Raw genomic sequence first — 15223 nt, 5'->3', positions numbered from 1 at the left:
CATGTCTACCAGTTTTGGTCAAAACATTCCCATATCTGTTTCCACGGCCAACCACCTAGAACCATATTCCTGATCTAAGTCCTATACCTCACATTCCCAAGGAGTGAGGTTTAGGTAATTAACCCCAGATTGCTTGACTTTATGGGATCCTGTATTAACCTATCTCTAGGGCCATGGCCAAATTGACACACTTAGCTGCATATGGATCAGTAGCTACCAATTATGATTGACCCATGCCCTTCAGAGAGCATTCTCTGCTTAGAATTTAGAAAAAAACCCTTGGTTCGCATCACCTCAAACAGCAATACACAACAGCCTTCACTGTTGAAAAGCACACACTAGCCAAAGCCCTGTTCCACCACTGATCTACATGGAGAAACCCCTTCTGTGACAACAGATCCCATCCTAGTGGATTTTACTGTGGTCAGAATTTAGAATGCAGAGTACCGCTATCATAAGACTTTGCTTTCTTGATCTTCCTCTCTCTTATGCCTCTATCTCACCTTTTCCAGCTTTCTCCATAGGCCATGTCCCAGCTGAAATCAGGCTATCATCCCACCGTTAGTGAGCTCCAGGTCACGTCTCCGTCTTTCAGAGCCCACCACGCTCAGAGCTTTCAGTTTGTTGATTACCAATGTAGATTTCAGACTATACATGTTCTTGATGGAATATTCTATGAATTGGGATTTTAATCTAGTCAATATTAGCAAATTTTTTTTGTTTGTTTTTTTTAAGCCATCAGACTCAAAAATGTCTTTTAATAGTTATTGCATATACAGTGCCAATCCAGAAAATGAACCAAAAATACTGGGGAAAAAATAGTTTCTTCCCACTAGAGGTATATATTCAACATTAAAAAAAAAACAATAAACAGTAAAATTACCTAGGATTTTTTTTTTTCATAAAAATTCATTTAGTAACTACACTGAGGAACATTCATGGTAGAGACAAGGGATCAAATAAGGAGTAAGGAATTAATAAGTAACCCTAACAGAGTTACTTTTTTTTTTTTTTAACAGAGTTATAGAACACAGTCACATGCAGCTTCAGATTAAGATGGAAATTGGTGAGGGTGTTAAAAGAAGCACACCTAAGATTTAAGTGGCATTCAGATTGCGAGTTATCATCTGTAGTTGAAGGGGGATTCAGGAAAAAAAAAAAAAAAATATATATATATATATATATATATGTAGAGGTTATATTTGAACAGGTCCTTTTTAGAGTGAGTAGGATTTGAACAGCTAACCTACAATGCACACATATATACACAAGATAAAACTTAATTGAAATAGAGGCTAAATGAATTCTATTTTTTTTTTTTTACATATTCATGAAACCAGGAATTTTAGTATGCCAATGGCTTATCCAAAATTGAGAGTAGTCATGGTGGAAGGTTAGGATGGGAAAGGAAAGGAGTAAGGACATGAAATATAAGAGATAAAATGAAGGGTAAACCTGTTCCAGAAATAATATTACAAATTGCACTTTAAAATGGCAGAGATAGACATAATTACAAGTGATATGAGAGGGCCAGTTCTGATGTTAGTACCTGACCTATTCTCTGGCTGAGATCTAATAACCAGCAAATTTGGAGAACATCCATATTGAACTTAATATCTCCAACATTCTAACCATAGTCCAAGAAACAGGCACTGTTGAAACATTTTCAAGTCTTATTTCATCCTTTCTTAAGAAAGCAATTTTCAACTGATAAGTTTTCTAAAGGCATTTTTGACATCCTTGTTCCTTAGACTGTAAATCAGGGGATTCAACATAGGTATTATCAATGTATAGAACACAGAGGCCACTTTGTCGACATTCAGTGAATGATCTGTGCTGGGGCGCAAATAAATGAAGATCAAGGTACCATGGTAGATAGTGACAACGATCAGGTGGGAGGCACAAGTGGAGAAGCCTTTCTTTCTTCCCTCAGCAGAACCTGTCTTAAGAATGGCTGCTATGATGAAGACATATGAGAGAAGAACTGTTAAAAGACAGATAGCTTCAACCAAACTAGCAAAGACCACTAGAACAATGTCATGCATATATGTGTCAGTGCAGGACAGTGAAAATAATGGGGAGATATCACAAAAGAAATGGTTAATTTCTCTGGAGCAGAAAGAGAGGTGGAAGGTGTTAGTGGTATGAATAATTGAGCTCATGGTGCCCCCCCAAAAAGCTCCCATTGCAAACTGGCCACAAATTCTCCTGGACATGATAACAGTATAAAGCAGTGGGTTGCAGATTGCTATGTACCGGTCATAAGCCATGGCAGCCAAGAGGAAAGATTCTGTATCAACCAACAAACAGAAAAAATAGAGCTGTGTAGCACAGCTATTGTAAGAAATTGTCTTCTTATCAGAAACCAAGTCCACCAGTAATTTGGGAGCAATGACAGAAGAGTAGCATGCATCTATGAAGGACAATATGCAGAGGAAAAAGTACATAGGGGTGTGCAGGTGGGAACTGCTTGTGATTAATAAAATCATCCCAAGGTTCCCCATGAGAGTCACGGAGTAGATGGAAAAGAACACAGCAAAAAGAAGCCTCTGAAGTTCTGGGTGGTCACTAAATCCCAGGAGGAAGAACTCAGTCTTCTCTGTGCCATTCACTTCCTCCATCTCTTTGCAGTGCCTTGTGATTTCTGGAGCAGTGACAGAGTAATGATGACAATGTCAACAATAACCTGGACATTGACAAAAAAAAATTTAAAAATGCCAAAATAAATAGAACAGTCATTCTAAAATCTATTGGTGCATCCGTATAGCACTTAGTCATGTGTACAGTTAATCCAACATAACTCATAGGTTTTCAAATATTTTAGCGGCAGAAGTTTATATTTTTTAATCCAAATTGCTAATGTACCACTGCTTATTCCTGAAAGCTATTTGTTTCCACCTTAAATGGCACCACCCTCAAGCTAGTTGCTGACTCCAAACCTTGGCTTCACCCATAATTTCTCTAACTCTCCCCTCCACCACATTCTGTGCATCCAAAATTCCACAACTAAACATCTCATCTCTGTCCAATCCACACAACTTCCACTAACATATTAATCATTACTTCTTTCATCTCTTCCTCTATCTCTTGCACAAGCCAATTTATCAGCTGCTTCATCTCCAGTCTTGTCTGATCCAGTCTGTTCTCCTCTGATTCACCATCCTCCAATCACACAAACTCCCTCTAACCCACTAAATCTTGCCTCCCTCAGCAGAGCCACTGGTTGTCTCTACAGTGTGTTGGTGGATCTAAGGGAAAGCTCTCACCTCTGAAATGATGTACCTCATGTGCCTACAGCTTGGTTAGTAAAAAATTGGTTAGTAGGCTCATGTTTTTTGCAAAGGAAAATGTAGCTAATTATTCAGGTTGTCTCTGCCTTTTGCCAGAGAACAGCTCAGCTAATGCAGAACAATGGGATTTTAGTTGACATTCACTCTCATAGGCTGGTGCTTTGGTGCAGTGCTGTGAGCTCTGTCCCACAGGGCCTTTGCGCATGCAATTTCTTCTACCCAGGATATTCTTCTTCCTACAAGCATTATTCTCCAGGAAAAAAAAAAAAAAAAACTGTTGATTCTGACTCATAGCAAATACATAGGGCAGAGTAGAACTGCCCATAGGGTTATCCAAGGAGCAGCTGGTGCGTTCAAACTGCCAGTCTCTTGGTTAGCAGCTGAATGCTTAACCACTGTGCTGCCAAGACTCACTCAAGCTAAATGCTGACTTTTCAGCAAGGTCTCCACTGTTTAACTCTATGTGATCTCTCCATTATTCTCTATCTCTGCATCCTAGTCATTCTCTTCATAGCACTTGTCGCAATTTACAAACATTTTTCTTTATTCACCTGTTGGTTATTATATGTCTCCTTTCCTATATTTCCCTATATTGTATAATCTCTGAGGGCATGAATGATGTCTTCAATTTTTTTTTTTTTTTAATTTCCAACGTTGTATAACCAATGCCTTGTATAATCCTGATCCACCCATTGCCAATGAACGGATTCTGACTCATAGCGACCCATAGGGCAGAGTAGAACTACTCCATATGGTTTCCAAGGAGCACCTGGTAGATTCAAACTGCCGACCTTTTGGTTGATAGCCTGAGCTTTTAACGACTGTGCCACCAGGGCTCCTGAATCCTGACCCATAGTAAATTCTAATTCAACAAAGATTGAATAAATCAAGGATAATCCCTAATACATAAATAGTGAGAGATTGAGTATACAAATGGGCAATGGCCAGACCATATACCACAATAGAACTCTGACACGCAACCTCTGCAGCAAATAGCCTAGGAAGCCTAATCCGAACATTCGCAATAATTGACCCAGAGCAATCACAATTTGGCCTATATATTGCCAGCTTCCCATAATTTTGTCTATCCCATTAACCCATTGCTGTCAAGTCGGGTCTGACTCATAGCGACCATAGAGGACAGAGTAGAACTGCCCTGTAGAGTTTCCAAGGAGCGCCTGGTGGATTTGAACTGCTGACCTTTTGGCTAGCAGCTGTAGCACTTTAGTCACAATAAATACAATTTGTTACACATATTTCTGGTGTTTTCTCTGCACATTTAGGCTTTTAACTATTTTGTCTAGCTTTTATTAAAAATCTAAATGTGCAGAGAAACACCAGAAATATGTGTAACAAATTGTATTTATTGTGAGTAGATACAATTCAAATGAGATAGCATCAACCCGAAAGTATCAAGAAGGTGCTCCAAAGACAGAACAGTGAAAGAAAGTCATATAGGTCATTGGGTCACCTTTGGATGCGATACCACAATGCTTGTTTAACAAGGGTCACATGTGTTGGTTCTCAAGGTGGCCAGCTCTCAACAATCCTAAGTATCTGGGTCTGGCAGGGCACTCCCCTAAATGTCACTGTCATGTTAATTTCTCGTGAGACAGCCTCAAAGCACTTACAAGGCTCCAGGGTCAGTCAGCTGTAGAAAGAGCCAGTAAGGACAGGCAATACATTTTCTATTCAGACCATGGAGTTCCTGCTTCTCCAGCCTGGCTGCTCAGAGGTCATTCTCTAAAAGTGCCCAATGCCCAAAGCAAACGGTCTCTGCTAAGGCGCTTACTGGGCTGTTGTTTAACCTGAAGTTGACTCCAGGGAAGCCAGTTCCTTAAAGCCTCAAGGTTCAAAAGGACACCTAAGGGCAAATGGCCTGGGTGGCTCACCTGAACTCCATTAACCCAGAAGTCTAGATTCCAAAAGAATAGAAACAGTTTCTCGCTTCCAACTCAGGATCAACCCGAAAAAGACAAACATGCTCCCCAACCCAATCAATTGCATAAAATGCCCTGTTTCTAATTAGCCCAATTCCAGCTTCCTGGTATCAACAACCTCCAACCAGAGCATACGTTAAGCCTTCCTTTTTTCTCACTATAAGATTTGTCACATCCCTGCCTTCATTGAGTCCCTGCCAAACACAGGAAAAAAAAGAAAAAAACCACTGCTGTCGAGTCTATTCCGACTCATAGAGACCCTAGAGGACAGAGTAGAACTGCCCCATAGAGTTTCCAAGGAGCGCCTGGCAGATTCAAACTGCCGACCGTTTGGTTAGCAGCCGTAGCACTTAACCACTACGCCACCAGGGTTTACAAGTGATGGTGATTTACTACCGTGCTATAGAAAACGGAATAATTAGACTTCATTCCCAGTTGTGTTGCATTTATTTATTTCCACAACAGATAAAGTCATTACTTTCCAGGTGAAGAGTTGTGCTTGGAAGACCAGAAGCTATGTATTTCTCACTTTCAGATCTAGTTTGCCTGTGAGAAAAAAAAAAAAGAGGATCCCTTAGATAGTTTGAAATCCACTGATAATGTATCAAGCTCAAAGACTAAATTAGTAAGAAGTGCGGAATCCTTCCCCTGTTACTCAGTAGTTGGGAATACTTGGGCAAGACAATAAATCTCTTAGTGTCAACTTCATTTATCAAATGTCAACGACAGCACATTTCTCATCAAGTTATAATGGTGTTAAATAAATTTCCATCCTCAGTCTCGATATCCTCACCATCTTGTTTCTTTACTGTTCAAAGGAGCAATACAGCAAGCAACTCTAGGTCAACTCAGATATCTATTTGAGTTTATTCAGAATTTAAGCTATGGAATGCAACTTGAGAAATCTTTACACTACCAAATTTAATATTTTTCAACCCAGGCAACTACTTTAATTGTATCCACAATCATTTCTATTCTTTGTATAGGGAAGAACTGTAAGCAATTTTCAAATGGGCTCATCTATCCACCCATTTGGGTTATTTTCACTTTTATTGCCCTTGCCCTATTTTACAATTCTGCAACTTGTAGACAGTCAATACACACATACATCCCCCCCCCGCCAACAGAGAGGGAGTTGATTTCCCTCCCCCTTGTGGAAAAAGTTTTGTATCTATTTGTAAATGTATTTATGCATAGCTGATCGGATGAAATTACGCTTCTTTAAATTTCACTGTGTAGCCATTGTTATATCATGCCCTTTCCCCAATTTATTGCAGGTTTTTAATAAAATTAACATTTTATTAAAATTTTGCATACATTTAGAGTAAATAAGCACAGTGTAACTATCAGAAGAGTTATTCTCTGAGTAGATAGAACAAAGCAGAGATGTAACAATGATCCTGAACTCTGGAATATTGCTCAGTGTTTCTTTTTCTAAATTTGTTATATTTCTGGCTAGATAAATTAGATAAATTCTGGGCAAGTGTCTTATACCTGGCTTCAACATATTTTGATCTTATGATCTCCAAAGTACTTTCACATTTAATTTAATTCTCACAACTCTTTAAAATATGTTGAGGGTGATGTCTTTATAGAAAAGGAACTGGTAATTGGAGGCCAGTTGAGCAGCCCAGATTTGCATACCTCTGTAATAAAAGGATCTGGTTAGGACTTTGGAGATTCTATGTTATTAGGATAGGGCATTCTCCAATAAGCAGAAAATTCAATTCCTAATTAGAGTCCAGGAGTCCCTGGGTGATGTAAATGTTCCACACAGTGTTACTAGCTGAAAGGTTGGACGTTCAAACCCATCCAAATTTGCCTTATATCCATCCAGGTGTGCCTCGGAAGATAGGTTTGGTGGCCTGCTTCTGAAAGGTCACAGTCTTGAAAACACTATGGAGTAGTTCTACTCTGCACACATGGGTTTGCCATAAGGCAGAATCCATTTGATGGCCACTAACAACAACAATTGGACTCCATTTATTCTGGGTTTTGTCTAAAAAATAAAATGTGCTAAATGTGCTTTGTTATTATCGTTGTTTGACATGTTTGAGGATTTACAAACTGTCTTATTCCAGGCATGTTACCACTTCTAACATCAGATTTCTATGTGTAAAATCAATGGATATAAGAGATAATTTCATAGAACCCCATGCAGCTGTAAAATTGTATGATTCTGTCGAGAATACTTACCAGACTGATTCCTCTCTTTTCCCCTCCTTCTTACTACACTGTTGTTAGCCTCAGTTCGTTTTCTAGCAGAAAATCAAGTATGACACTTAGAGACAAAAACATTCATTTAATTGCAACATTTATCAGAATCCATTTGAGGTGTGCCTTCTGTGTTCATAGAACAAGTGTTAACCTCTCATAGGAAGGCTTTGGTTCCTTAGGAGCATGGACAGACTTTTTATGCTTTGCTTTGAGAAGTTTGAAATCATCTTCCTCATCAGACATCAGTTCTTAGGGACCAACACTCTCACATCTAAATCCCAAAGGGAAAAATATGTGAGCAATTAAACATTTCTAATTAGGAGTTAGTTAAACACACAATAAAATGATGTAATATGTTTTTCTGTATCTCGAAGATATTCCAAAGAAACATGTCTTGGCCTTTGAAGTGGTATGTTATTAAATAGAAAATTGGATTGTGATATTTATTACTTGTTTTATTTAACCAGCTCAAAGCAATTTATCAAACAACTATTGGAATATTCTATGTAAAGGGATGGTTCAACGAGCAGGGAGCAAACAAACATACATCTAGCTATCCACTGAGAGATACAAAGATCCAGAAATTTAACACGTCAAAGAAGAACCACCTGTGAATGAAGTTAACAACTCTAATATGTGCTATTATTTACTTTTTTCTGTGTTCAAATTGAATGTTGACCATCCAAGACCTGAACAGGTCAGAAAGTCTTCATTCAAACAATACAATTATGTTGTGTATATTTTGTGCCAAATATTGTTTTAGGCACACAACAGAGAAGAGGAGGATAATTTGACTGGGTATTAAGGATTTAGTTAAGTCCAGAAGAGGAAATGACAGAGAGTAGAGAAACAACATAAACGATGTTGTACTGTTAAGAAAGTCCATGGCAAACTTGCAGAATTTAAGATGAGGTCTAGAGAGAATGTGTTGTCCAATGAAGAAAGATGTGACAGGAAAGATATATTTGATTAAGACAAAATGGCCTTGAATTCTACTTCAAGCTTTGTAAAAACAAGAAAGTTCAATGCTGAAGGTTCTTATGAGAAGGCCAGATTTATTGTATGTATATTGTACTAGTTTATTGATGCACTAGTTCTGTGGTTCCCAATATGAGTGGTTTCTCTCCTCAGGGAACATTTGACAATGCTTGGAGACAGTTCTGCTAGTCAGAACATTGAGGGCTGAGTCAGGGAAGAGAGGAAGGGTGCTACTTGCATCAAATGGGAAGAGGCCAAGGATGCTGTCCAACATCCTACAGTGCCCAGGACTGAACTCCATAACAAGAATAGACAGAAGCACCATGCCATCCCTCCACAGTAAAAACAAAAAAAACTAAGTAAAACAAATGTCCTTCCTGGAACCTGAAGTGCCAAATGAAGGGATAGAGAACTCAGCCAAGCACCGAGTGGAATAAGAAACTGACAGAGGACAGAGAGCAAGGAGAGATATGTACAGAGGGCCCCATCAGCTAATGCAACATGGATCTGCCATCTTGAATTCCAGTCGGGGATGAGCAGACAGGGAGCATGGGAAAGCACCTTTGCGGAACTCCCAGCAGGAGAAGGAGCATCTGGTAACCACCGATACGTGCTTTCCCGTTCCCATTCTCTCCCCACCGCTCTACCTCCAAGCTTCCTGGTAGGATATGGTCACTCGGCTGGCGAGAAAGTGCAGCATGCATGCCTCTTGGATTCACTCCATCCACACAGGAGATCAGCAGATAGGGAGTAGGGGAAAGCAGCTTCACGAAGTTCCCAGCAGGAGACAGACCACCTGGTAACCAGAAATATAAGCTTTCTTAGCCACCCTCTGTTCCCCCCCACCACCTCCAGCATCCTCTGCTTCCCGCTAGCCACAGTCTCTTGGCCGGGAGACAACTGCTTTAGCCTCAGGCTGCTTGGATTTGTCCTGCTCACACTGGCCGGGCTCCTGAGCTGATATTGGTTCTTTCCATCTCTTTTGGTTTCTTCCGTGCCTCCTACCACCGCCCCCTCCTTTCTCTGGAACACCTGGTTCCGTGTGCCATCTTTGCTTCTTCTTGAAAGGCTGTGAAGCCATGCTTGTCTGGGGAACAACTCCCCAGGTCTGCGACACCACGCTGGAATCTCTGGGGCTTTATTTCCCTCCTTGTTTTGTTCTGTTTTTTTTTTTTTTTGCATCTTGGAAGCCCCTTCTAGCCAGGCTGCACTGCATGGCTTAGGAGCCACTCCCCCAATCTGAGCAGCTGCATAGGTGGGATCCCTGAGGCATTTCTTTTTTTTCTTCTTTCTTTTCCCTTTTCTTTTCTCTCTTTTTCTGTTTCTGTGTCTTGATTTCTCAGTTCTCTTCTCTCTACATTTATCTTTTTTTCCTGTCTCCTGAATACCCAGTGCTGTGAAACCCTGGTGGTGTAGTGGTTAAATGCTATGGCTGCTAACCAAAGGGTCAGCAGTTCAAATCCGCCAGACACTCCTTGGAAACTCTATGGGGCAGTTCTACTCCTATAGGGTTGCTATGAGTCAGAATCGATTTGATGGCACTGGGTTTGGTTTCTTGGTTTGGTGTGACATCTATACCCCTTCTAGCCAGGCTGTATTGTGAAGCATGGGATCCACTTCCCCAGTCTTAGCAGCCCCACCAGTGGGACTCTGGGGGTCCTGAGGGCTTTTCTTTTGTTCTACTCCAATTTTTTATACAGGTATTTTCTTTCTTTTTGCTTTTCTCCTTTTCTCAGTTTCTTATCTCTTCACTCCAATGGCAAGCTCCCTTAGCACTCATTTTTTTTCTCTTTCTTTGATTGCTTCTTTGTTTTTAGCCCCTGTTTTTCTCTCCTCTCTCTCTTCTTTCCCACACCCCTAATAGCTCCACACATCACAACCTTCCCCCTCTTTCCTGCCTACCTGTACCGTGCACTGAACACCACACCTCCAAGCAGCACAGGCACTGCCTACTGGAACCTTCCCAGCACTGATTCCTGGCCAGCCCTGTCAGCCCTAGTATGTACAAAAAAAAAACCCATCTCAGCCCCTCCCCTTCAGCTAGATCTGCCCTGTTGCACCATAGCCAAATGACTGCCCTGCCCATTGGACAAGGAGGTAAAAAGTATCCTGACTACAGATGAGCAAACAACAAGGAACTCACAGCCTACCTGCTCAGACATAACCAAATAAAACAAAAAAGCAGAACAAAACAAACAAATCTACAATCAAGAAATGAAGAAAATAATTACTGAATGTCCCAAAGACAGCGGACAATACCAAAACATAAAAAAAAAAAAAAAAAAAAATAGGGCAGGATGGGTCCAGTAGGTTTACAAAATAAAACACCAGGTGACTTTCCAGTAGAAGAAAAGATACTAGAACTACCTGAGAGGGAATTCAAATCTTTAATATTCAGAGCAATCCAAGAGTTGAAACAAAAAGCAGATAAAAATGAGGTAAAAATAGACACATTTTTGGAAAAAATGGACTAATTCATGGCAAATACAGACAAAAAAATGGAACAATTCAGGAGAGTAACACAGGAACAAAAAGCCAAATTAAATTCACAACTAGAAATCATTCAAAAACAACAATTACAAATCCAAAAGATAAACAACAAGATTTCAGAAATGGACAGTGCCATAGGAGGGGTGAGGAGAAGGTTTGAAATGATGGAAGACAGAATCAGGGAAATCAAAGACAGACACTTGAATACAACTCTGTTTGAGGAAAAATCAGAAAAAAAGAATGTAGAAAAATGAAGAAACCCTGAGAATTATGTGGGATACAATCAAAAGCAAAATTTTGTGAGTGATCGGAGTTCCAGAACAGGGAGAGAAAACGGAAAACTCAGAGAGGGTCTTTGAAGAACTACTAACAGAAAACTTCCCTAATATCATGAATGATGAAAAGCTGACCATCCAAGAAGTTCAACGAACACCAAAATGGATAGACCCCAAAAGAAAAACTTCAAGGAATATCATAATCACTCTCTTTAAAACCAGAGACAAAGAAAAAATCCTGAAAGCAGCTCAAGAAAAACAAAAAGTTATGTACAGAGGAGAAACAACAAGACTAAGCTCTGATTATTTTGCAGAAACCATACAGGCAAGAAGGCAATGGGATAACATATATAAAACCTTGAAAGAAAAAAAAATTGCCAGTGAAGAAAAATATATCCTGAAAAACTTCCATTCAAATATGATCAGGAAATTAGGACATTTCCAGATAAACAGGAATTAAGGGAATATGTAAAAACCAAACCAAACTTACAAGAATTATTAAAGGGAGTCCTATGGTCTGAGAACAAACAACATCAAATTACAGCCTGAATCTAGGACACAAAATTGTACCAGCCAGATACTGACGTAGGAAATGAACTCTCAAAGACTATCAAAAACCAAAACAATTGCAAAAGGGAACGAACCAGAGAGGTTAATCTGTAAATGACAACAACATCAGAATAATAAAAGAGAATAAATGGTATAGTTATAAAACTCTATAATGGAGAGTAAGGCAAAGCAATACCAAGTAACAATAGGCTGGGTCAAACCTAGGAAGATAAGGGTAAATTTCAAAGTAACTACAAAGAAAGTTAACAAACCTATTCATCAAAATAAAGGAGAAAAACATAAAGTCTCAATAAAAAAAAAAACCTACAAAAACAAAAGAAATGAAAAAGAAATCCATAAACAAAAGGAACTCAGCACAGGACCTTATGCTGTGTGAAATAAGTCAATCATAAAAGGAGAAATATTGTATGAGACCACTACTGTAAAAACTCATGAAAAGGTTGACATACAAAAAGAAACAATATTTGATAGTTACAAGGGAGGGGAAGGGTGGGGATGGAAAAACACTTAATAGACAAAAGATAAGTGGTAACTTTGTTGAAGGGTAAGACAGTACACAATACTGGGGAAGCCAGCACAACCTGTACGAGGCAAGGCCATGGAAGCTCCATAGACACATCCAAACTCCCTGGAGGACTGAATTGCTTGGCTGAGAGCTGTAGGGACCATGGTCTCAGGGAACATGTAGTTCATCTGGCATAAAAGAGTTTATAGAGAAAAAGTTCTACATTCTACTTTGGTGAGTAACGTCTGTGGTCTTAAAGGCCTGTGAGCAGCCATCTAGGATACTCCACTGGTCTCACCCCTTTGGGAGCAAGGAAGAATGAAGAAAACTAAAGACGACACAAGAGAAAGATTAGTCCAAAGGACTAAGGGACCACATCTACCATGGCCTCCACCAGACTGAGTCCAGTACAACTAGATGGTGCCTGGCTACCACCACTGACTAGTCTGATAGTGATCATAATAGAGGGTCCCAGCCAGAGCTGGAGAAAAATGTAGAACAAAATCCTAATTCAAAAAGCAAGACCAGACTTGCTGGCCTGACAGAGACTGGGGAAACCCTGTGAATATGGTCCCCGGACACCCTTTCAGCCCAGTAATGAGGCCACTCCTGAGGTTCACCCTTCAGCCAAAGATTGAACAGGCCCATGGAACAAAACAAGACTAAAGGTGCGCACCAGCCCTGGGGCAGGGACTTGAAGCAGGAGAGAAAAGGAGAGCTGGTAATAGGGAACCCAGGGTTGAGTGTTGATACAGAGTGGGGTTGTTAACCAATGTCATACACAATGTATGTACTAATTCTTTGATGAAAAACTAGTTTGTTCTGTAAACCTTCATCTAAATTTCAATAAGAAAAAAAAAAAGCAAAAAAAGAACTCCATAGCAAAGAATTGCCTGAACCAAAATGTCAATAATACCAAGGATGATAAACTGCTTTAGTTGGAGCTTCAAATTTACCTAACTTTTATCTTAACATGAAAAATCTCTCAGGTAATATGAGAAATCTCATATTCAAATTTAAAATATTTGAATTTCAATACAGTGCCACATTTTCATCTCAAGCACATTACTCATTTTTTTTTCCAGTTAACATTTATTTAATTGAAATAATAAGTAACCATTTGTGACAGGTATTCTGGAATATTTCTTAATGGTTAACACATGATTCTTGCCCCAAAGATACCGTTTTAAGAAACGTTAGTAAGAATGCTTTCTATGAGGCAAGTCCTTGCAGTTTTATGATTTAACACACATGTACACACACAGAGGAAGGTGTTTTAATGACAGGACAGAGAGAGGTTTGAAGATTCTGGCATTGAAGTTTGGAGTGACAGGGCCACAAGCCAAGGAAAACTGGAAGTCACAGGAAGCTCTAAGAGGAAAGGAGCAGATTCTTCCCAAGAGGCCCTAGAGAGGGTGTGGCCCTGCCAAAACCTTGATTTCAGCCCAAAGATACCGATTTCAGATTTCTGACTTCCAGAAGTGCAAGAGAATAAATCTGTGTTCTTTAAGTCCACCAACGTTATGATAATTGGTTCAGGAGCCACAGGAAACTAACACTATAGGTAAGATTTCCAAAGGTAAAAATGGTTAAAATCATTTCAGACAGAGCACAGCATTAACGAAGACACAGAAACTTAAAAACAGAGGGTATCAAACACATAATGTACTTGTTTAATCAAGAATGAAAGTGAAATACAGAGCTAAAAGTATGGTAAAACACAGAGCGTGGGCAACAACAACAATAACAACAGCTAATTTATTAAGCACATATATTACACCATATATAGAGTTTGATATTCATTGTTTATTTAATTTCCATGGTACTAGTATGAGAAGTGACCAACCAGCTGTCCTCAGTTTGACTCTGCCTCATGTCTACCCAACAGGTGTCGGAGTAGAATTTTGTTCCACAGGGTTTTCAGTGGCCAGTTTTTTGGGGAATACACCATCTGGTCTTTCTTCTGAGGCACCCCTGGGTGGACTTGAACTTCCAAACTATTGACCAATAGCCAAGCTCTTTAACTGTTTGCACCATGGAGAAAACTAATGAGATAGGTAGAATATTATTACAACATTCATTTTACAGATGAGAAAGTTTTTAAAAGTTGCAAAAATAATTGACATTGGAAAAGAAAAAGTAGTAAAAGAGAAAATAACAAAAAAATGACTAAAATTTAATTCCCACATATACCCATAAACACATGGGAAGGTTGCTCCAAATTAAAAAAATATACACATATTTTATACATATAATATAAGCATATATGTATAATATAAATATAATATATATAACAAAAAACCCATAATATAAATATATAAATATAATATGATATAAAGTTCTCTGTCCTAGAGGGTCGCTATGAGTCGGAATCGACTCGATGGCAGTGGGTTTTTTTTATTATATGTGTTATATTATACGGATTATATTATATGTATATATGTCACATAGTATATACATATAATATATACATATATAAGAAAAATGTATATTCCCTGAAATAAAAAGGAATTGAATTCAGTAAGAATGGTTACATGCATTAAGGGCATTGGAAAGACATGTCTCTTTATTTTTGCTTTGCTGGAAATATATTGGTTTAACACAAACCAAAAAAACTGAGGCTTAACAGTGCCATCTTAAGCCCAAGCAAAATACTCAGAGAGACCAGAGGACAGCAGCAAAAGGTGGTAGGTGCATTTGAACAATGTTCTGTTTAATACTGGGAATTTAAGAGAAATCTAAAACATGAGTAGAGAACAAAGAATCATGCAAAGTACCCTGGTTCACTAATGTCTTTCCTGGATTTCCATTTCATTGATTTTCACTCAAACAAAAATCCCTTCTTAAAGGTCCTTTTTGAAACCCTAAGTCCAGCTAGGAGACCTGGTGGTACAGTGGTTAAGGCTCACTATGGGTCAGAATCAACTCAATGACCATGAGTTTTTTGGTTAAGTCCAG

General features: G+C 39.1%; 1 protein-coding gene across 1 annotated transcript; it reads right to left on the bottom strand.

The window, feature by feature from the left end:
- Positions 1-1703: 1703 nt before the first annotated feature.
- LOC126063721 (olfactory receptor 5I1-like) lies at positions 1704-2621 on the bottom strand. The gene has a single exon (XM_049862119.1). The coding sequence runs from the start codon at positions 2619-2621 to the stop codon at positions 1704-1706; it is 918 nt and encodes a 305-aa protein (XP_049718076.1).
- Between the last annotated feature and the right edge of the window lie 12602 nt (positions 2622-15223).

The sequence above is a fragment of the Elephas maximus genome, chromosome 20 (assembly GCF_024166365.1).
Source record: "Elephas maximus indicus isolate mEleMax1 chromosome 20, mEleMax1 primary haplotype, whole genome shotgun sequence".
Taxonomy (NCBI): domain Eukaryota; kingdom Metazoa; phylum Chordata; class Mammalia; order Proboscidea; family Elephantidae; genus Elephas; species Elephas maximus.
This window is presented reverse-complemented; position numbering and strand designations above follow the sequence as displayed.